Consider the following 23858-nt stretch of genomic DNA (forward strand, 5'->3'; position numbering starts at 1 on the left):
AGTCCCAGTCTCAGTATTTGAATACAGAACTCTTTCCCAACACATCAACTCTCAAATCAGTTGTACATTATTTGCTGTTGTTAGATTTATCTGGACACTGTACTTAGACGTTGGAATTTCCAGTTGTAGGATTTAAACTGCGTTCTTTTTTCTTTTTTCTCGCTAGGGATGAAACCTCAGGTAAGACATATCAGACAAGAGCTCCACCTGAGCTCTGCTCCTAGGCCACACCTTCCTTTGTAGTTTTTCCTTTTGTGCAGGGGACTTGGCATTTCTTTTGGGTGACCCTGAGGAAGCTTTCCTTTCTTGCATGTGACTTGGTGACTGATTGCCACCGGACCACCATCCCAGTACAGCATCTTGTGGCTTGACACAGATGTACTCTATTCCCTTACATCTCTCTCCTGCCTGAGCCAGTGTTGGCTGGGTTTCCTGTGACCCCCAGATGGAAACTGCTCACAGATAGAGTTCAGATGCCACCCTTCACCATGACAGCTGCAGCAGCTCAGACCAGTGTAATTAAAGGATCCAAAGAGGGCTGGAAAGATGACTCAACAGTTTAGAGCGCTGGCTGCTCTTTCCAGAGGTCCTGAGTTCAATTCCCAGCAACCGTATGGTGGCTCACAACCACCTGTCATGGGATCTGATGCCCTCTTCTGGTGTGTCTGAAGATAGCGACAGTGTACTCATATAAAAAAATAGATAAATCTTTAAAAAAAAAAAAAAAAAGCTCAAGAGTTGGTGAGATGGTTCAGCGGGTAAGAGCACTGACTGCTCTACCAAAGGTCCTGAGTTCAAATCCCAGCAACCACATGGTGGCTCACAACCATCTGTAATGAGATCTGATTCCCTCTTCTGGTATGATTCCCTCTTCCCTCCACTGTAGCTGAAGACAGCTACAGTGTACTTAATTATAACTATAAATAAATCTTTGAGCTGGAACAAGCAGGAACTGAGCCAGCGGAGTTGACTGGAGCAAGCAGGGGTCCTAAAAATTCAATTTCCAGCAACCACATGAAGGCTCACAACCATCTGTACAGCTACAGTGTACTCATATACATAAAATAAAATAAATCTTTCAAAAAAAATCCCAAGAAGTAGTACATAGCCCACGAAGCCACTCCTCCTCCTCCTCTTGTAAAACAATATTTTATTATTATTTTATGTGCATAACCATTTTGCCTACATGTATATATGTGTACCACATGTGTGCCTGGTGCCCTCAGAGGTCTGAAGGCTATAACAGATCTCTCAGAACTGAAGTTACAAATGGTTGAGAACTGCATAAAATGGTTACAGTTATCTGAGGTGCTAAGAACTAAACTCAGGTCCTCTGTGAGAACAGCCATTGCTCTGAACCATGGAGCCACTTCTCCAGCTCTTGGTTTTGTTGGGAGGGAGGTTTCATTATGTTTCCCAGGTTGGCCTTGAACTCATAATTCTCCTGTTTCAGTCTCTAGCATGATGGAATTATAGATATTTGCTATCACTCCTGACTATGCATCTCATTGCAGATGGGAAGTTATTTTCTTAGACCCTTAACTCAGAAGGTCAGAGATGTAACTCGTGCAGGGATGAAGACGATTAGCCAATCATAATCCTTATTGATCTTGGAAACTGCAGAGAAGTTGCCTTCTCTGAGCAAGAATTAGAGCAAGAACATCCAAATAAACCCAGGCTGTGTCAGCATCCTGAGATAGGACAGGTGAGACACGGAAGGGAGGGTGACTTAAAATTTAAAGTGAATTATCTGAGATGTAACAAATGGGTGTTCTTATTAGAAAGAAAATTGAGATAAGGTTTTGTGTAGCTGAAGCTGACATCAACTCATTTGAATTCTGGTCCTCAGGCCTTCGTATCCCGAGTGCTGCCACGAAAGGATCCATCACTACACTTGGCTGCTGGGGTGCCTGGGATTGAATCCAGGACTCTACACATGTTAGGCAAACACTCTACAGCTGAGCTACAGCCCCAGCCCTGACTTCACTATTTTTTTACATTTATCTATTTGTTTGTTTGTTTATTTATTTATATTCTTTCACTTGTTTGTCTTAGACGTAACAAAGAAACTGTATTTGGAGTGGACTGGTAGTTTAGATTAGAAAGGAACACACTGTTCTGATTGACAGGAACACAAAAGGAGAGGTACCTAAATATTTTTTTTTATTTAATATACATGTGTGGTGGTTTGAATGAAAATAGCCCCCATAGGCTCATAGGGAATGGCACTATTAGGAGATGTGGCCCTGCTGAAATAGGTGTGGCTTTGTTGGAGGAAGTGTGCCACTGGGGTGGGCTTTGAGGTTTCAGATGCTCAAGCCAGGCCCAGCGTCACTCTCTCTTCCTGCTGTTTGAGGATCTGAATGTAGAAGTCTAAGCTACTTCTCCAGCACCATGTCTGCCTCGGTCCCCACCATGATTATAACGGACAGGACCTCCGAACTGTAAGCCAGCCCCAATTCAATGTTTCCTTATGAGAGTTGCTGTGGTCATGGTGTCTCTTCACAGAAACAGAAACCCTAATTTAGACAGTATGTATGTATGTGTGTGTATGTGTGTATGTATGTATGATGTATGGATACATGAGTGAGTGGTAGCATATGAATACCATGGTTTATGTGTGGAGGTCATAGGACATCTAATGACAGTTCAGTCTCTGCTTCTACCATGTGATCAAACTCAGGTCCTCCAGTGATCTGCTTCTAGTGATCAAACTCAGGTCATCCAGTGCCTTTACTGGTTAAACCATCTCATTGATACAGGCATTACAAATTCTATTAATAGATATAACACTGTTAAAAGGGAGCACTATGTAATGGAGTTTAGACAAACAAACAAATAGTCTATTAAAGAAACACATGTTGGTTCACCCTGTTCTTTGTACTAGGGGCCAGCCAAGGGATTCTGAAGCTATCAGAATCTGATACCATCAAATCCCAGAATCCTCCAGTCCCTTCCTCACCATCACACAGCTGCTTCCACATCATAGAGTGACTCCCTGCATAAATCCTCCCGTAGGAAGGCGCATGAGAGGCATAGTTACACAACTCTGACCCCTTTGGGTATTTCTCACTTACTCTGCTTCTAATTACTCATTACTACTTCTAATCTCAGAGGTATAGATGCTGAGCTAGTGTGCCCATCCCCCAGTTTCCCAATGCAGAGATAGATTCCTTCTTAATGCTGTCTTGTTAAGTTTATAAACCTGGATCATGATGAATTCACTGAGGTAAATGTCACTTCTGATACCACCTGGCAGCTGTCCAGGGGAGTCCTGATGACACTCCCACCTCTCCATGGTCATTTCTTTCACACTTCTTCGCTTTCTAACCACTCATCCCAGCAGCTATATCTTTATCCCCCACTGTCCTTTCCTCCACTGTCCTTTCTTCTACAGCTCTTTACCTAATTCTGTCTTTCTTCCTATCTTACCACATAACCGTCCTTCCTTCCCTATTTTGACTTTAATTAAGAGTGTAATTGAAGATTACTATAACAGAGCCTGTGTGTCAAGTACTGTGTTGGGCCACATACTGATCTTAGATACTTTTTTTTTTTTTTTTTTTTTGAGACAGGGTTTCTCTGTGAAGCCCTGGCTGTCCTGGAACTCACTCTGTAAACCAGACTGGCCTCGAACTCATAAATCCACCTGCCCTGCCTTCCAAGTGCTGGGATTAAAGGCGTGTGCCACCACTGCCCAGCTCTGATCTTAGATCCTAAAGCTTGGAGTAATGGCACACATTTGTACCCTCAGCACTTGAGATAGAGACAGGACCGTCAGGAGTTTGGGGTTGTCCTCACCTACATAGGGAGTTGGAGGCTAAGCTGATCTACATGAGATCCTGTTAAAAAAGATTTATTTATTTGTTTAAAACTACATTTCACTGGGTGGTAGTGGCACACGCCTTTAATCCCAGCATTTGGGAGGCAGAGGCGGGCGGATTTCTGAGTTCTGAGTTCGAGGCCAGTCTGGTCTACAGAGTGAGTTCCAGGACAGCCAAGGCTACACAGAGAAATCCTGTCTCGAAAAAACAAAAAAACAAAAAAAAAACAAAAACAAAAAACCGAACAAACAAACAAACAAACCCTCCATTTCATTTTTTACTTTTGAATCAATTACCTCAGAAAATAATCCATCTTGGGTATGTTTACTCCTTCTTTAGGCCAGTGAAAGAGATGTGAAACAGGCAAGGGAAGCAACAAATGAAGAAGTCCCTTTGTGGAACTCCGTACTGCTCTGTGGCCCCACATCCTTCCGGACAGCAGAGCTTGCTCCTGAATTCTCTTGTGCACTGTTAGTTTTCTCCATGGAGGAGATGACCTCTTCTGTCCACTGAGATACTCCCTATGCCTGTGGAACCAGACTTTGCACATTTAGAAATCTTTTCAGTAATGTGTAGATGGATGTTATAATAAAGTTGGATCTCCATCCTGGAAGGTCACTTGAAATTATCTTCAATGTTGGTTGGGTCTCATAGTCCATACAGGTTTCATACTGTGTGTGCCCTTAGAGGACAGGATTGTAGAGGAAACCTTGCTCCCACCCATCATACTTCAAGAGGAAGCCTGAGAGAAATGAAAGAGAAAACAGTTGTTTCCAGGGCCTCTCATTTCTTATTCCAGGAAATGATGGCTGCCTAGATCCTAAAGATGCCTGGTTCCAGGCAGGAAGAGTAGGAAAGCGACTTCTGGCCCGAGTATGAAGATACAGCCACAGAGAAGTCTCAGAACAAGCTAAAGTTGAAGTGTCATAGTTCTGGGAGATCCAGAACTATGGACAGAAACTCACACAAGGCGCTCCTGGGAACTGAGTGTTCAGCACCTTGGCCAGTGCCCCAACCCCCTTTTGGCCCCTTCCCCATCTCAGAGCTATTCTAGAAAAGGGCCTAACCTAGGCTGTAGGTTGACAGGCTCTTAACACTAGAAAGCTAGGATAAATAATGATTTGATTAAGACTGGAGAGAGGGCTCAGAAGTTAGGAGGTTAAGAGTGCTGACTCCTCTTCCAAAGGTCCTGCATTCAATTCCCAGCAACCACATGGTGGCTCACGACCATCTGGGATCTGATGCCCTTTTCTGGTGTGTCTGAAGACAGTGTATTCATATGCATAAAATGAATATTTAAAAAATAATAATAATGGTTTGATTAATAGGAGCATCATCCTGAGGCATGGTGGGAGGAGGGAAACTTCCACTATGCTGCTGTCTTCTAAGGTCACACACAGTATGAAAACTGTAAGAACCATGAGAACTGACTCAACACCAAAAGTCATTTCAAGTGCTCTTCCAAGATGCAGATCCAACTTTATTATAACATTCATCTATGTAAAGTAGCTTTTATTCTCCTGTTTTAATCATCACCTCAGAAGCTTACTGCTGAATAAGCTCACCCCCTCCAGTTCTTTCTGAATTCTGACTGGCTGGTTCAATTCAGCTGTTCTGGCCCAAACTCCTCTCCAAGCTGACTGATTCAAACTGGCTTCTCTCAGCTTCTGACTGGATTACTCTTCCTGACCTCAAACCAACTCTAGCAATCTGTTCTAATCTGGCTCCTTCTCATTCTCTGGCTCCTTCTGTCTTCACCTGTGTCTAACTTGTTCTCTCTCCAACCTGTCTCTGTAAAACTCTCCCTGGAAAACTGCCTTGTCTGACTGAACCAAATTCAACTGACCTCTCCTTACTGAACTGCCCTCTCTTTCCTGTCTGTTCTCATAAGAGTTGGGCATATCCTCTCCTGACTCTGACTCATTCTTCCAGATCTTACCCTGATTTGTCACTTTGTCTGCTCCTCAATTAGACATCACTTTCAAACATGATTGCTTCCTTCTACAAACTGACCTTACCTACATTGTTTGAGATTAAAGATTTGTACTAAAGATGTGTCTGTATTTAAGCCAGAATAGCCATGTTGCTGGATTAAAATTCCTCTTCATGTCTACACATTACTAAAAGGATTTTAGTAGATGTGCGAAGTCTGGCTTCACAGGGAGTATCTCAGTGGACAGAGAAGGTCATCTCCTCCATGGAGAAGCTAACACTGCACAAAGGAAGGACCAAGCCCTGCTCTCTAGAGGGACATGAGGGTGAGGAGCAGTAAGGAACTCTGCAGAATTTCTTCATCAGCCTCCTGGAAGAGTGGGGTCTACCTTGAAGAAACTCCTATTAATATCTGGCTGATTGGGCTAGAGAGATGGCTCAGCGGTTAAGAGCACTGACCGTTCCTCCAGAGGTCCTGAGTTCAATTCCCAGCAACCACATGGTGGCTTACAACCATCTGTAATGGCATTCAATACCCTCTTCTGGTGTGTCTAAAGACAGCTGCAGTGTACTCGTATAAATAAAAAATAAATAAATCCTTAAAAAAAGATCTGCCTGATTTGCATAAATCTGCAAACACGAGGACTTCTCTACTCTGGTTTTATTATATATAAATGAACTGCTCATAGGAAGAATGAGAAGGATTAGTTCACTCTTCTCCCTCCCCTCCCCCATTCCTAGGGTTTCTGTCTGGCAATTTCTCCCCTGTGCATGCAACAGTCTCCCAGCAGCCTGAGGTGTCTTGTGGGCATCCAATATAGCCTTACCCATTTCATCTCATCCATCTGTTTGGCTCCTAAAAGATTCCTGTGTGGCTCAGAGGGAGCCAGTGTTTTGGTTTTGTACCCAGGGTCAAAAGTTTCTGGCTGAGGTCTCTGGAACTCAGGTAAGAAGCCATGCCTGATCCCTTGCCTACTTCCAAAGGGATAGGACCTGGCTTTAAAGAAAGTGGGTGAGGGGTGGTGGAGTGAGGACTCATTTTGAAAGGAAAGAAGTCCTAGGTCTCTAAGCAGCTTCTAAAAATACCATCTCCCAGCTCTGGGGGGAAGGGGAGGGGAAGCTGATCGTGAGGAGAATGAAAACAGGAGGAAGGTGGGAGATACAAGAATCTTTCTTCAGGTAGGTTTTATTTCAGAGATACTGCCTGTCCCTAGGAACTAGACAGAGGCCACACCTCCTTTTGCTTCCTCAGAGGGCTTCAGTCTCCCAGTGTCTCAGCCCAGCCCTTCCTTTCCTGATGCCCTTTCTTCCCAGAGGTAAAGGGAACCAATTCCTCCATCCACTCTCCATTGCTACTGTCCAACAACTGTACCTGCAGTAAGTTCTTTTGCACACACACATACACACATACACACACATATACACACAGTGCACAAGAGTGCCTTGTGAATGATCAGTAATTTATGATGCCATGAATTCCCTTTATATACAGTGCCCAGAGGTATGGGATGTGGCAGAGACAAGTGACTCGCCCAGATATCCTCAGCACAGAGCATGGTACCCAGTAAGTGTTAGCTGGAGGGGTGAGAAGTACACATCTAAGCAAAATGTACAGGTGCTGGGCCCCCCTCCCCCCCAGTGCATGCATCACTCACACTCCAAGCTATTCTGGCTGTTGTAACACCTAAAGGGAGGGGGGCTTCGCCCCACCCCCACCCCGCGAAAAGCCACAAGGTTTTTCTCCCCTCAAGTTCAACTCAAATGGTGAAGCTCAGCCACTTCCTTCGTTCTAGAGGGCCCCATCCCTCACCACCCCACCAAATGGTTAAACCTTCAGCTCGCAATAAGTGACCTTCATTAAATAGAGGTCGTGTCCCACGTTTCCTCGCGCGGCTTCTTCAGCTCCAGCTGAACTCTTCCAGGACTGCTTCGCCTCTTTCACAGGGACCTCAGATTCCAGGTGCTGCATTTCTCGTCATTCTCCTGGGGTGCTCAGAGGAGAACCCCAGCCTGAACATACTGTAGGCAGAGGTTGTGGGGTATGCTGCTTGTGTGTCTGGACAGCAGAAGCAAGAACCCAGGAAGCGGATTGTTGGTGCAAAATCTGCCACTGCCCGCATCTCAGCGTCCACATGGTTTCCCAGCTTGGAAAGCGGTGCTGGTAGGGTGGGATCCTGTCTCCGATTCGACTCTCTCTTTTCCCAAACAGCTTCTGGGATCGACCAGCGTGTGTGTGTGTGTGTGTGTGTGTGTGTGTGTGTGTGTGTGTGTGTGTGTGTGTGTGTGCGTGTGTGTGTGTGATGAGGGCGAGAGAAAAGGAGGAGGGATCGAACCATGCAACACTGGGAGACACAGACACAGGAAGAGGCCAAGAGCTGAGTGACACCAGAGCTTCCCAGAGCTTGAGGTCAGGATATCAGGCTCGGAAATCCCTGCAAGTCCTGGGAACAAGGGTGCTCCCGAGGCTAGCTAAGAGGCTGCAAGTGTCACAGCTTCCCCGCGGACCGCCCCCCGTAAGCCACGCCCACAGCGCCTACTTCTCAGGATTCAAAGAGCTAAGGTTTAAGGGTCTCTAGTCCACCGACGCCAGCTTGTCTCGCTCTCCAGCAACCCTGCTAATGCTCAGAGCTGCCCTACCCCCACGGTTTGGAGATCTGCGGGACCCCTTGGTTTCCCCCTCCAGCTGGGTGTTCCGCCCCTGGCCTATGAAACCCCACCTCCTCATTCTCCGCTGACCCGGATTGGTGGACCTCCCGCGGCGATGCCTAGCGATTGGTCCCCATGGATGATGGTGACCGGCGAGACTCCGCCCCAGCCGGCGCTAGGGTCTGGGGGCACTGCTCAGCGGTGCTGGGCTGGCGAGGCTGGAGCCGCCGCCGCACTGACAGCTCCGTCTGTGGACCATGGAGCCTGGCGCCGGTCTACACCCGCTGCGCCTGTTCGTCTGCCTGATGCCACTTTGCCTTGTTCTGCTTCTGGGACCCGGGCGGCCCGGGACCGCGGAGGAAGGTAAGGTGGGTTGTGCCTGGGAACCTGAGATGCCAAAAATTAGGGAGTTGGGGAGGGGAGCTAGGAGATTGGAGTAAGGATTCGTTGGAGAGACTACTCTGTGTTGGGGCTTTAAACAAGCGGGCAGCAGAGCGGGAAAGAACTAGAGAAAGAGGGGAGATTGGCTAAGCGGTAGAGAAGAGAGGGGTATTGAGGAGCTTAGGTCTGGAGACCTAAGGAGGCTGGGGAAGGAAGAGGCTGGGGGACCACAAGAGCCCGAGACAGGTTCAAGGGCCGGTGAGACGGACAGGCTGAGTGATTGGAGGTGGGAGGTGTGGGGGTGGGGAGATGAAGGGGGCAGGGAAGCCGAGGGGATGCGGCGAGACCAGAGCATGAGGCGGGATGGAGACAAATAGCAGGGGTCTGCGGTGATCGCAGCGTGGACAGCCGGAGCCTGGAAGATAATCCCGGCGGCTGAGTCCGGGCGCTGCTCGAGGAACTGTCCGCAGTGCTGAATCGAGATCGAGTCCACCGCGCGCGGTCCGCGTTGCGGAGGATTTGGGTCTGTCGGCGACATTCTCCCATACCTCTTGGAGCTGTGTATTCAGTTGAATCCAGACGCGTCACAACCAGGTGCAGCAGAACCTGAGATGCCCGCAGGGTCTGTCCTGGCGCAGGATGGCAGATGCCTGCCAGTATACAATTCCCAAGCAGGGTCGGTGACGAAAACCCAGCGCACTGTTAGTGGCCCTGCCCACCGTCGCGGCTGCCTCAAGAGTCTCTCTTGGAGGCTCTCACCTTGGAAGCCCACCCCCTTCCTTACCACTCTAGGGAAGTAATATTCTGAGATTTGGAGATGGCCTGGCTTCCCGTCTCGAAGCTGAAGGCTCTGCTCTCCAGACCCAAGCTTCTCTGAGCCCAACTGATGAAAGGATGCAGGCTGCTGCTCTGTCACATTTTGAGGAAATAAAGTGACTCCAAGCTTTTCTGGTAGGGAGGAGGTAGAGAGGGTCATGGATTATGTGTGAAAGGGCCCATGACATTCTTTCAAAGGCAACAGAAGTGACAGCCCCTGGGAAAGGGGCTGGGCAGAGAAGCAAAGAATTCTGATGTTTCCCATTGCTAAGTAGTCTTTCCACTTCATTTTCACTAGAGGCTCTGGGAGACAAATGAAAAATGTATTGGTCTCCTCCATGACCTCAGATCTGAGTGGATTTGGGGTGCACCCAAGAGTTCCGAGATCCACTCATTTCCTCCTGCTAGTTGACAGTTAAATATAATTTGGGGAATTTGGAGAGGGTAGAGAGAGTCACTGGCTTCTATCCCTAATGTAAAAAACTGACCTTAGAGCATCTGCCATGGACTCACTGTTAGGCTGATAATGGCACTCACTTCAAGAAGAAAAAGAAAGAAAGAAAGCCAGGATCTAATTTCCTGAATTTGTTAAGGTTGCCTTAAGGGGGGCAGGGGACAGGCAGTGTGACTGTGTAGTTTGATATGAAGAGATGAATCTGGATTGGAAATTGGTTCCATTGCAACCACAATGGCCCTCTCATGAGGGCAGCAAGACTTGGAGCCAGAGGAGAAGGCAACATGGCCATAGAAGCAGAGGCAGGAATCAGGTACTGAAGACAGACGAGATGCCTTAAGGCATTACGTTGGTGGCTGCCCCCCTCCAGACTTGGGCTACTCAGATCTTCCTGAGTTTTGTTTTGTTTCCTATCCCCTCCTGTAGCTATCTGTGACAAAGCCAGCAGTGGATCCTACCCTCCTAATCTGACAGCATGGCTTTCTGACATCCGTGTTCTTCCCCCCACCCCACTTTAGTTATCCTCCTGGACTCCAAAGCCTCCCAGGCCGAGCTGGGCTGGACTGCACTGCCAAGCACTGGGGTAGGTGTTAAACTGTCCCTCCATCCCAGGGACCCTCCAGGAGCCCGAGATCAATCCCTTCAGAACCCTGTGTTCACTTAGGATCAAAATGTACCACAGAAACTCCTCACCCACGCTCATGCAGGCAACCTTGAATGCAATGGACCACACAAGCGCACACACACGCACACACACACACATGAGTAGGAGGGGGACTTGCTGGGTGGTGGTTTGGTGGTAGGGGGGAGGGGATAAGAGAATAATAGGGAGATATAGTTAGATACCTTAAATATTATGGAATTGTGAAAGAATTTAACACTTTTCAGTTATTTGTTTATTTATCTATTTATTTATTGTGTTTATGTATTATGTGCATGCATGGTTGTGCCATGGTGTGCACATGGAGGTCAGGACCACCTGCAAGAGTCTGAGCTCTCCACCTACCATGGGGGTCCCAGGCTGGAGGGCAGAAGAGCCATTCCCCACCAAGGCATCTCAGCTGCCTATGAAAGAATTTTTAAAGATGCACACAGTTTGTGTTCTCCAGAGCCCTCCTAGAAATTAGCAAGTCTTCAGTTAGTCAAATAAACAAACAGGAGAACTGGCTGTGTCTCAGGACAGAAATGTGAGCTCCATGAAGCAAATGTTGCCCACTGCCTCACACACAGTTGACCTCTGAGAGGCTGTCAGTTATTGATGGAGTAGGAAAGGTGGGGGTGGGGTGGGGTGGAAAGGTCACTGTGCCCGTTTATCCAGTCAAGCAGCTCTCCCTCTTCAACCTCAGTTTCCTCCTCCACAATAAACATTGGGCTTGTTTCTCAGCACACATGTTAAAATTAGGATGGTACAGGAAAGATCAGTCTGGCCCCTGCTCAAGAACAACGTGTGAATGATGTATATTTTAAAAAGAAAAGATGAAGCCAGGTATGACAGACAGCTCATGTCTGTAATCTAGGACTTTGGAGGCTGAGGGAGAAAATTGCTGTGAGTTTGAGGCTAGCCTGGGATATACAGTGAGATCAAGGCCAGCCAAGGCTACAGAGTGAGACTGTTTCAAAAATAAAAAAAAGATTACAACTGGCCTCCTGGTACATGCCTATAAGCCCAGCTACTCAGGAAGTTGAGTCAGGAGTACTGAGAGTTCAGTCTGCCCGATTGAAGAGTGAGTTCAAAGCCAATTTGGACAACTTAGTTGATGTAATGTCAAAAAAAAAAAAAAAAAAAAAAAAAGGAAGGAAGAAAAGAAAGAAAGAAAGAAAGGAAGGAAGGAAGGAAGGAAGAAAGAAAGAAGAAGGTCTGTAGTAAAGTGCTTGCCCAGCAAGACCAGCGATGACTAGGTTCAATCCCCAGTACTGGGAAGAGTGAATTGGACTTGTTCTTTTCTTTTGTTTTGGTTTTGGTTTTGGTTTTGCTTTGCTTTGCTTTGCTTTTTCGAGTCAGGGTTTCTCTGTATAGCCCTGGCTATCCTGGAACTCACTCTGTAGACCAGGCTGGCCGAAAACTCAGAAATCCACCTGCCTCTGCCTCCCAAGTGCTGGGATTAAAGGCATGCGCCACCACTGCCCGGCGGACTTGTTAATTTCTGAAGTGACCCTGCATTTTGTCATCTTAGGGACTTGTATTATAGAGTTGGAAGGCAGAAGGGCAAAGGTAGAGAAAGGCCTGGCTTAAGGCCTGGCTCTGAGGTGTCTTCTGTACTGTTGCCTCAGTGGGAGGAGATTAGTGGCGTGGATGAACATGACCGTCCCATCCGGACGTACCAAGTGTGCAATGTGCTGGAGCCCAACCAGGACAACTGGCTTCAGACGGGTTGGATCAGCCGCGGCCGTGGGCAACGCATCTTTGTGGAGCTGCAGTTCACGCTGCGCGACTGCAGCAGCATACCTGGTGCCACAGGCACCTGCAAAGAGACCTTCAACGCATACTACCTGGAAACCGAGACCGACCTGGGTCGAGGGCGGCCCCGCCTAGGGGGCAACCGACCCCGCAAGATTGACACCATCGCAGCGGATGAGAGCTTCACGCAGGGCGATCTCGGGGAGCGAAAGATGAAGCTGAACACAGAGGTGCGTGAGATTGGCCCCCTCAGCCGGCAAGGCTTTCACCTGGCCTTCCAGGACGTAGGTGCATGCGTGGCGCTGGTTTCGGTGCGTGTCTACTACAAGCAGTGCCGTGCCACAGTGCGGGGCCTGGCAGCCTTCCCCGCCACCGCAGCTGAGAGCGCCTTCTCCACGCTGGTGGAAGTAGCTGGAACGTGCGTGGCCCACTCGGAAGGGGAGCCCAGCAGCCCTCCACGCATGCACTGTGGTGCCGATGGCGAGTGGCTGGTGCCCGTGGGCCGTTGCAGCTGCAGTGCAGGATTCCAGGAACGTGGTGACATCTGTGAAGGTATCCAGGGCCCCAGAGGGATGGGATGGGATGGGGTCATACCATGCAGATGGCAGGATAGAGTATGCTCTAGGTGAAGAGGCAGGAGTGGAAGCGGAGAAGCCATGGGCAGAGCTGGGAGTCAAGACTTTTTGTGCTGATTCTAGTGGATCTAGCCAAGACTGGAAAAGGTGAATCTGATCCCATACTAAGGACACATTAGGAACCAGGAGTAGCAGCATAGGTTTGTGAAATCCAGCCCTCAAATGCTGAATCAGGAAGATCAGGCACACAGTAAGATGTCTCAACCAAACCAAACCAAACCAAACAAACAAACAAAACCAAAAATGTACAAATCTATACTTCAGGCAATATGATGGGTTCCTATTACCAAAGAGATGAGTGCCTACCTCATTTGCAAAGTTAGGAATGGGCGGTTAGGATTGGAATCCAGGTTTGCCCAGCTCTGCGAGTCTACTGCTCCATCATGCCTCTTTCATGCATAATAAAACATTCCACAGTAGCCCAACACTCAGGCCTGTATGACAGGGACTTCACCCATGGCCATGTTCAAGTGAGGCTGGCAAGGGGCATCTTAGAGCTCAAGAATGGCAGCTTATATCTGATGGCTCCTAGCTCCTAGGATCTCACTCAGCTTTCTGAAGTAGAACTGCCATGTTTGCTGGTTCCCTGGGTCTGTGGCTTTGAAGCCACAGGGTTCTAGAGTGTGTGCATTTAATCAGAAAATTCAAAGGAATGTATTCTCTCTCTCTCTCTCTCTCTCTCTCTCTCTCTCTCTCTCCTCCCTCTCTCTCTCTCCTCCCTCTCTCTCATCCTCCCCCCCTCTGTGTGTGTGTGTCTGTGTGTGTGTGTGTGTCAGAGGAGAGAGAGCATGTGCGCATGCCATGGAGTACAAGTGGAAGCCAGAGATACCCCAGAGAGTCGGCTCTATCCTTCCACCATGGATTCTACTATTGAACTCAAGTGGTCAAGCTAGACAGCAATTGCCCTTACCCACTGTGCTATCTCATTATCTACTTTCTAATCCAGGTCTTTCTCTGGGTGTCAGGGTGATAGAAATGTGTCAGGCACAGCCCCAACTCTTGAAAAGCTCACATCTAGATGGAAAGGGGCACAGTCTGATCCTTTTAACTCATAAGAAAGTGGTACATTCGTGCCATACCACAGCTGCAGAGGGGTAAGTGTCAGCGGAAGTGATTTACCTTGGCATCTCACCTGTTGCTATGATTAAAAACACTCCTACCGGAAACATCACAATGGAAGAAAGGGTTGGTTTCAGCTTACAGATCATTGAGCAAAGTCAGGGAAGGAACTCCAGGTATAAAACACAGAGATTGACTGCTTGTGGGTTCATATGTTTGCCTAGCTTTTTTATGCAGCCCAGGACCATTTGACCAGGGAATGGTACCTCCATCCAGCGGGCTGGGTCCTCCTATATCTAGACAACCCATCCCAGACATCCCATAGGCTAATTGATTTGAGAAATCTCTCAGTTGAGACTCAGGCAGTGTATGCTGTGTCAAACTGACAGTTAACACTAACCAGGACACAGTTTCCCTACTTACTCAATCAACCGTTCAGATGAGCTGAGGATCGTCTCCAGCTTTATCCTCTCCAGCTACTATTATGGGTGTGGATGAATACAACTGTCTGTTCCCTGGGAAATTGTGGTTAATATGAAACCCAGAAGCAAGAACCCTTCTGAACTCTCCAAAGCATCCGCTTCTCACTGAGTCCTCTATACCTGTACTACAGTGATCTATCAAAATAGATGTGTACCCAGATGTGTTTCTGTGCTCAGGCATTGATCTCAGCAGTCCTGTGGTCCATTGCAGGCCTTGGGGTGTAGTAGACGGTCAGTGGAAATGTGGAATGACCATGTGTCTCAGTTTTCTTTCTGCGGCTTTGATAACTAACCGGACACAAACAACTTAGAGGAAAGGGTTTATTTGGCTTCTAATTCTATCTTACAGTCTATTGTGGTGAGGACGCCACAGAGAACTAGTCACATTATGTAGACAGCCAAGAGCAGAGAGCAATGAATTAATTTATGCCTGCTGGTGCTCCACTGGCTCTCTCCATCCTGTTCAGTCCAGGACTCCTGTTCAGGAAACAGTTCCACCCACACTCCCCATGGGCCTTTGATCCCAGCATTCAAGAGGCAGAGGCAGTTAGATCTCTGTGAGTTCAAGGCCAGCCTAGACTACTTAATGAGTTTCAGGACAGCCAGGGTTATTTAAACAGACCCTATCTCAAAAACAAGAAGGTGGAGGTTTTTTTTTTTCTACTTTAATTAACTCAGTCAAGACAATCCCTCACAGACATTAGGAACAGCTATCCTTAGTCTAAACAATCCTTTGCAGATGTCCCCAGAAGCCTATCTCCTAGATACCAGGTTGACAGTTAATGTGAAACCATCACACCATTGTGTGTGTTCTACCCACAGAGAGTCCCGTTCTGAGGATAAGGAGAGTTTTCCAGAGAAAGGGAGGTTTTCCTTCCTGGTGGCTGGGAACATTCTGCAGAGGCATAGTGACAAAAAGGAACAGAGTGGTTGGTACTAAATAAGTAACCCAGGGTGGTTACTGAGGCAGGCACGTGGGAGTGTGAGAATCCATGAGCTGGAAGAGAAGGCGGGGCCACAAGAGAATGATGAAATGAAGACTTTATGCTTTAGGCCAATGAGGACAGAAGCCAGCATGTTCAGAATTATATTTTCAAATGAACACTCAAGCTGCACCAGCAAAGAAAGGATTGGGGAGGGGAAGCATTGGAGGGCAGAAGAGAGGAAGGAGGGCGGACCCAATAGTCCAGCATTGGAGGGTAGAAGGGAGGAGAAGGGTGGACCAGGAGACAGACTGAGCTCTGAACTAAAATGATAGCAGCCATCTTTGATGAAGACAGATGGGATGGGATGAGAGACATGGTGTGGAATGACTGTTGTCTTGGCACTCTCCTGGGAGTGCAGGAAGAATAGGGTTCAAGGCCATCCTGGACTATATAATGAATTTGAAGCCAGCCTAGGCTATATGAGACTCAATCTAAAAAACAAACAAACAAAAGAACCCAAAGGGGCAAGATGGTGCAGCAAGCAAAAGCATTTGCTGTGCAGTCTATAGCCAGCAAAAATGTTTTTTAAAAAGTGATTTTCACTAGGCAGTGGTGGCGCACGCCTTTAATCTCAGCGCTTGCGAGGCAGAGGCAGGCGGATTTCTGAGTTTGAGGCCAGCCTGGTCTACAGAGTGAGTTCCAGGACAGCCAGAGCTATACAGAGAAACCCTGTCTCGAAAAACAAAGCAAAACAAAACAAAAAATGTTTTTCACATGCCTTTAATCCAGTGGCTCTCAATTTTCCTAATGCTGTGACTCTTCAATACAGTTCCTCATGTTGTGGTGACCCCATCAACCTTAACATTATTTTCGTTGTTACTTCATTCACAACTGTAATTTTGCTTCTATTATGAACTGCAATGTAAATAGCTTTGGAAGATAGAGATTTATCAAAGGGATAGAGACCCGTAGGTTGAGAGCCACTGCTTTAATGGCAGTGTTTGGGAGGCAGAGGAAGGCAGGACAGCCAAGGATACATAATAGATCCTGTCTAAAGAGAAAGAGATTGAGGGAGGCATGCTGAGAGATTAAAGGGTAGAACGGGGAAGGCAATAACACGGTGGTCCAGGGAGAGGAGCATCAGGAGAGAGCTTGGTGAGCACTCAGGCACTTCGAGGGTTGGATAGTGCTCACTTGATCTTGGCAAGAACAATTTCAGCTGAGTAATGGAAAGAACAGGCTGTAGTCAGTCAGCTGAAGAAGAAAGAGCCCTGTAGAGCCAGAGTCAAAGCATCTAGATGTGTGGTGATCCCAGACAACTCAGATGTAGAGCTTTAGTGTTGGGGATCTGGCTCAGTTGGAAGAGTGCTCACTTGGCACCCATAAACAAAGCCTTGGGTTCTATCCCAGTACCACATAAACCAGTCATGGAGGTACATGCCTATACCCAACACTCAGAAGGTAGAGGCAAGATGATCAGAAGTTCAAAGTCATCCTTAGCTGAACAGTGAGTTTGAGGCCATCCTGAGCTATGTGAGACCACCCCCCCACACACACACACATACAGAGAGACAGAGACAGAGAGACAGAAAGAAACAGAGACAGAGACATACAAAGAGAGAGGCAGAGAGAGAGAGAGAGAGGGAGAAAGAGAAAGAGAGAGATCTCACTCTAGAACCCAGGATCTGAGGGGGAAAGAGACAGCATCTTCAGCAAAATGTTGGGTTGATAGAATCTTTGTGTGTGAACATATTGTTTGAACAGAAAGAGAGCTTTTATTGTAGAGAAGAGACACTTGTTTATGTGCTGGGGGAGAGAACCGGTGTCCTACCAAATGTGTGCAGAGAGCGATTTGTTCAAGAGAAAAGACTGTTTTATTACTGACGTGGGTTAAAATTGCTGACGCATGTTGCTAATAAAAAGCAGTACAACTTTTAGTCAGCTTTAGGATTGTTTTTAAATAGTCTATAGTTAGAGCCCTTATGCCTGCATGGAAATGGACTGCTTTTCTGCTCCACCCCCAGTGACATCACAGGAAAGAGGCAGCAGACAGAGAAGGTTGCAAAGACCAGTAGATGACAGAGGGAATGTCTACTTTGAGGAGGGGTGAAGCCAGGGGTCCCAAGTGGAGATGGCTAGCTGTTCTTAAACAGAGGGTAGCTTGTCCCCCACCCCCAAGACTGCAGGAAAGGAGAGATCAGCCAGATGGAGGTGTTTGTGGTTTCTATAACCAGCAGTTGGGGGAATTTCCAACTCACGACCTCTCGGTGTGCTCTGCCAGGTGTGGAGTCAGGGTGAGGGAGTCAGACTCGTGCATGTCTATTTTATGGTGTGTCTTTAGAACCTAGAAGAACACCTGGCTCAGAGCAGATGGATGCTTAGAGACTGGAGATCTCTGGTTTGTGTCCTGCTCCCTCTCCTCAGGCTGAGACCAGATAAAAATTGCTTGTAATTGGCATTGTCTCTGCCCAGAGCAGTGGAGGAGATGGGGGAAATCTAGGACAAATTTCCCAGGGGGAGGTGCCGTTGGAGCTGGACTTTGGAGAGATAACTCAACTCAGCTGCCAGGAGGAAGAGGGTGTGAGACAGCATGGGTCAGAAGCTCTCTGTGTTCAGGGTAGGCATGGAGGGGGTTTGCTGGAGAAAGTGAGGAAGAGACCAGAAGTGGTCAGGTTTGCACTGGTACCTTCAGGCAATCCAGTGTCTCTTGTAGCCAAGTGGACACATTCTCAAATCTAGAGGAGGAGACAAAGCTAAGATCTCCCCAGTCTTTAGGATTATGGTTAATATCATGATTATTTTGACATTTTATTTGGTTTGAGATAGGGTTTCTCTGTGTAGCCTTGGCTGCCCTAAAAGTCACTCTGTAGACCAGGCTGGCCTCAAATTCAGAGATCTACCTGCCTCGGCCTCCTGAGTTCTGAGATTAAAAGGCATGTGTCACCACCACCTGGGTGTCCTGCTCTTTCTTTAGTGGCCTTGGTTCTTAGTCCTGCTGTGGTCACTGTAGGAATCAGTGAAATTTGGCTTCCCTTTAGGGATCACAGGCTATTACCAAGTCTCTTGTGGGTCTGTCTGCTTGCTAATGCTATATAGGTTATTGGGACCCCCTTGGTGGGGCAACAGGGTTGACTCTACATAGAGCCACCTAACTTGGGCTCCTCCTACAAACAACCTTTCTCTCTAGTGGCAGAAGAGAGAGGGTAGAGTTCCTAGGGAGGGAGACATCATGAGGTGTGTGAGCAGAGCTGATGAAAACATGTCTTCAGGGCCAGGCCAGTGGCAGTTAAACTAGATGACTTCTGGCTTTCTGATTTTGACATTGAAGTGAGGAAGGTATTGACTGTCAGGGAGTCCCATCCTGAGTCTGTCCTCCCACACATCATTCTCCTAGACCATGACGCCTCTCAGAGTAGGGAGAACTACACTTGCCTGCGATGGTGCCATGAAGACCACAGGTAGGACAGCATCTCTTTTCCACTTCAAGCATGGCACCTTTACATTTCTCCCAATACCCTGAGACTTACATGTAGGGCACCTCTCCAAACTCTCTAGTCCCAAGCAGTCAACAGGCTGTGATCACAATGCCCATCTGACTGATGATTTCCTCAGGCCAAAGTGGCAGAGCTAGTATTGCACCAGGCTTTCAAGTCTTGATTCCAACTACACTCACCGGCCCACAGTGGTAGTGACCCTGCAGTTTGTGCTAGAGGAAAGAAGCTGCTTAGCCCACCCTCTAAATATGTTGCAGGGGACTCTGGGTAAGATGAGACTCTCCCAAGTCTAAATCTTTCAGACAGTGCAACAGCTCAGCTCTTCTTGGGAACAGCTTTCTTCCCAAGAGTTAGTCTCCCTCCCTGCTGTTGTTCTGTCTTCTTGGATCAAGTCTTCCATCCCTAGCTAGAGGAGAGGAAAGGTGCAGGGAGATAGGTGAGGACCCAGAACAACAGAGGGCGGGGCCAGGAGCCACTGCCCCAAACCGGACTGAGACCTTTTTTATTTATTTATTTATTTATTTATTTATTTATTTATTTATTTATTTATTATGTGTAAGTACACTGTAGCTGATTCGGACACACCAGAAGAGGGTGTCAGATCTCATTACGGGTGGTTGTGAGCCACCATGTGGTTGCTGGGATTTGAACTCAGGACCTTCTGAAGAGCAGTTGGTGCTCTTACCCACTGAGCCATCTCTCCAGCCCGAGACCTTTTTTTAAATGGGTATTTAAGGCAGGGAGATGGCTCGGAGGTAAAATGTTTGCTGTGCCAGCCTGAAGGTCTGAGTTGAGATGCCCATCACCCACAAAATGTTAGGCATGGCAGAGCTTGCCTGTAGCTCCAGCACAGGAAGCAGGCAACAAGTCTCAGAGGTTTTCTGGTCAACTAGAATAGCTGAAGCTCTACGCTTCTGATTTGGCAAGAGAGCCTATCTCAAAAAATAAGTTGTGCAGTGTCAGAGGAAGAGAAGGCACTTGGCATGGTGCTCTGGTCTGTACATGTTCACAAATGGGCAAGCACACCCTCTGCACACACAAATGAATAAAACAGAATCAGATAGGTGTCCAGAGTATGGTCATGCCTGTAAATCCCAGCATTCAGGGAAGGAAGAACAAAAACTCAAGGTCATCCTCAGCTACACTGACGGGTGACAGCTAACCTGGGCTGCGTGAGATCCTGTCTCAATCAGTCTGTTAGTCGATAAAGTGTGTTTATTTGTTTCTTTGGGTCTCAGAGGGAGAGAAACAGTTACTACCATCATCACATCTGCAGTCCACACAGATCATATCAGTGTTTTATCTCAGTCAGTCCTCCTGAGGCAGGTATTCTATGTAAAGGTTCAGGAAGATTAACCGACATGCCCAAGGCCACCCAGTGTGATGCAACTCAGCTATGAACCTGAACCAGCTTGAGTTTCAGCCTGTTCCTAGGCCTTGTGCTATGGTTTGGGTGAGTGCAGGCAAGCGCAGCAAGGCTCTTGAGCATACAGTCACACTAGGACTAATCTAGGAAGCCGCTGCGGCACTGGGCAGCTCCACCCCTCCACCTGCCCAGCTCTGCCTCCAGACTGGGTCCAGTCTCTCTTCTTTCTCTCCCTCTCCTTCTCCCTCTCCCCCTTCCCTCCATCCCTCCCTTCCTCTCTCTCTCATCCCCCCTCTCCCTCCTCTCTGTCTCTCTCTGTCTCTCTCTGTCTCTCTGTCTCTCTCTGTCTCTCTGTCTCTCTGTCTCTCTGTCTCTCTCTCTCTTTCTCTCTCTCTCTCTCTCTGTGTATGTGTGTCTGTCCGCCTGCCTGCCTGTCTGTCTGTATAAGTGGGATTGTGTATCTGTCCCTGAGTAACAGGGCCCAGCCCCTGGAGGCTCCACCCTTCTTTTCTCTTGTGCACCTGAGGAACGCATCTTTGACCCTAGATCAGTGATGCCAGGACTTTGAAAGGAGCAGGCTGGGGTGGGAATCCCACTAAAGGTGGAGCACTTGGCAGCTTAACCTCTCCCAGACTCACTTTTCCTCTTCGTAACCACGGAGATGGAGTCAAATGTATTAACAGGAGTAAACTATGCCACCATCCCCTGCACACACAGTTTTTGTCAAGGGCTAGAGGAGACTGAGCTAAGAGCCATCACCCTGCTTTTCCTCACTCTAATCCAGGAAAAACTAGAATACAGGGTGGGGCGTGGTCAGGAAGGAGACTTCTCCTCACCAACCCCTTCCCACAGCCTGTCCCCCAGGGTTTTACAAGGTGTCCCCAAGGCGACCCCTCTGCTCGCCCTGCCCTGAGCACAGCTTGGCCCTGGAGAATGCCTCTACATTCTGCGTGTGCCAGGACACCTATGCTCGCTCGCCCACCGACCCGCCCTCAGCTTCCTGCACCCGTGAGTTTCCCTTCTGGCTGAGCGTGGGGTGGGAGACGCAACCCCCATACTACTGAGGCGGGTGGGGTAGGGTGGGAGGCGGAGGGTTGCAAATTGGACTGGCAGGGCAAACAGGAAGACCTAGGGTGGGTCTGGGAACTGGAAGAATCCAGAAGGATGGAGATGGGGGGGGGCAGGATTCTCTGTGGGTGGCCGTCTGGGGAGTATCTTCCCTATTCGCCTCATCTCTTCCTGAGCCTGGCTGGGATGTCCCTCCTCTCTGTCATGTCCTCTGTTCCCTGTGACCATGTCCCCATCCCTGTCCCTTCGATCTCGGTACCTGAGCTGCTCCCCACGGTCACGTCTGCCACCTTCCTTACTGCTCCCATGCCGGGTGTCCAACCCCACCCCCCACCCCATGCCTCGCGGTCTTGGGTCCCTGCCCGGCCCCACTCAGCGCCGCCCCATGTCGCAGGGCCGCCATCTGCGCCGCGGGACCTGCAGTACAGCCTGAGCCGCTCCCCGCTGGCGCTGCGGCTGCGCTGGCTGCCGCCTGCGGACTCCGGCGGCCGCTCCGACGTCACCTACTCGCTGCACTGCCTGCGCTGCGGGCGCGACGGTCCGGCGGGCGCGTGCCAGCCTTGCGGGCCGCGCGTGGCCTTCGTCCCGCGCCAGGCTGGGCTGCGGGAACGCGCCGCCACGCTGCTGCACCTGCGGCCTGGCGCGCGCTACACCGTGCGCGTGGCCGCGCTCAACGGCGTCTCCGGCCCCGCCGCCGCCGCGGAAGCCACCTACGCGCAGGTCACAGTGTCCACCGGACCCGGGGGTAAGGCTGCGCGCCCCATCGGAGACCGTCCCCCATTCCCAGGTGCAGTTCCCCGGCAAGCATCCCAAGGAATTCAGGAACCCACGTGACCGCGCGCGCGCGCGCGTACACACACACACACACACACACACACACACACACACACACACACACACTAATCCTGGACTCAGGTGGTGCCTCTGTGTCCCCTTTCTCCTCTCCATCCCTTTGCGAATTCAGCCACCTTGCAGGAGCAGGGACGCAGGCAGGTTCAGAACGCAAACTACAGAGTGGCGGCGCTCCCCGTGTTTCTGAGTCTCCGGTGGGATGAAAACCACCTTTGACACCACATCCTTGACATTTTCTTCTGATTTGTCTCTCCTCTGGTGCACACTTTCAAGTAATCCCTCGAGTGCCCTTTGCAAGATGGATAAGCGCAAGTGCGGTGGCTTCGGAGTCTTTCCTATCTGATTGGTGCGTGACCCTCATTCCCCGTCTTCTGTCACCCTACCCTGTCAGTTGGGCTTTCAGCGAGGCCCTGGGGTGATTTTCATTCTTTTGTAAGTACCTCGGGTGCAGAGATGTGCACACACAGGGGTGTTTGAATAATTTCTTAGCCTGCCGATGAAAATGAAAACATAACCAATAGGGTTTCTTTTCACTCTCGCCTGACTGGAGCACAGTAGGCCCTTTGATCCGCACTTTTTTCATTCCTGGGTTAGTTTTCTTGGCAGCTGCTTTGCTCCCACTGTATCTCTTAACCGGATCTCTAAGCCTTGGGTTGTACATCCGTTTTCTAATTCTCACATCTTGTCGCTTCGTCGTTTTTAGCTCTTAATCCCTTTCCTGGGATTTTGAGAGCTGTTTCTCAATCTACCTGGTTTTCTGGGACACTTCTGATCTTTCTTGTCTCTGGTGAGACTTAGCCCTTGCTATTGCGTTTACATTTTAAACAGGCCAAGGACTGGGAAAGTAGCTCAGTGGGGCTGTATTTGCCTAGCATGCTTGAGGCACTGGGTTTATTCACCAGTAGTAAAGAAGGAAGAAAATAAACAGAGAGGTGTGTCTAATCCCAGCACTCAGTGTTCAAGGTCATTCTGAGACTCATAGTGAATCTGAGCTCAGTCTGGGCCACAGGAAACTTTGTCTTAAATAATAAAACTGTGGCCAGGCATGATGGTGCACCACTCTTTTTGTTTGTTTGTTTGGTTTGGTTTTTCGAGACAGGGTTTCTCTGTATAACCCTGGCTGTGCTGGAACTCACTCTGTAGACCAGGCTGGCCTCAAACTCAGAAATCCGCCTGCCTCTGCCTCCCAAGTGCTGGGATTAAAGGCATGAGCCACCACTGCCTGGCCATTACTTTTTTTGGGGGTGGGATAGGGTGGGGGAGAATGGATAGAAATCAAAGCTAAAGTTTAGCAGTCGCTGGGATTTGAACTGTGTTCCTTTGGATCCACAGTCAGTGACCTAGCCTGCTAAGGCACAGGTCTAGCACAATGGTGCACTCCTTTAATGCTGGTACATGTGAGAGACAGAGACAAGCAGAATCTCTGTTAGTTTGAGGCCTGCCTGGTCTACATAGGGACTTCCAGGGCAGCCAGGGCTACATAGACTTTGTCTTAAAAGGAAGACAAACGGGGGGGGGGGGGGGG

At 48.8% G+C, this 23858-nt stretch overlaps 1 protein-coding gene across 3 annotated transcripts in view; it reads left to right on the forward strand.

Annotated features, from left to right (window-relative positions):
• The first annotated feature begins 8569 nt into the window (after positions 1-8569).
• Positions 8570-23858, forward strand: part of Epha10 (EPH receptor A10) — a 36134-nt gene continuing 20845 nt past the window's right edge. For 2 of the 3 annotated variants that reach the window (XM_031378606.1, XM_031378608.1), the window contains exons 1-5: positions 8601-8765; positions 10572-10636; positions 12325-13003; positions 21266-21421; positions 21876-22268. In XM_031378606.1, coding sequence (XP_031234466.1) covers positions 8660-8765; positions 10572-10636; positions 12325-13003; positions 21266-21421; positions 21876-22268 — 1399 coding nt within the window. In that variant the 5' untranslated portion in view covers positions 8601-8659. Of the gene's footprint in view, positions 8766-10571; positions 10637-12324; positions 13004-21265; positions 21422-21875; positions 22269-23858 lie in introns of all 3 variants that reach the window. The other variant, XM_031378607.1, reaches the window with a different exon arrangement.

Source organism: Mastomys coucha, unplaced genomic scaffold (assembly GCF_008632895.1).
Source record: "Mastomys coucha isolate ucsf_1 unplaced genomic scaffold, UCSF_Mcou_1 pScaffold18, whole genome shotgun sequence".
NCBI classification, from domain to species: domain Eukaryota; kingdom Metazoa; phylum Chordata; class Mammalia; order Rodentia; family Muridae; genus Mastomys; species Mastomys coucha.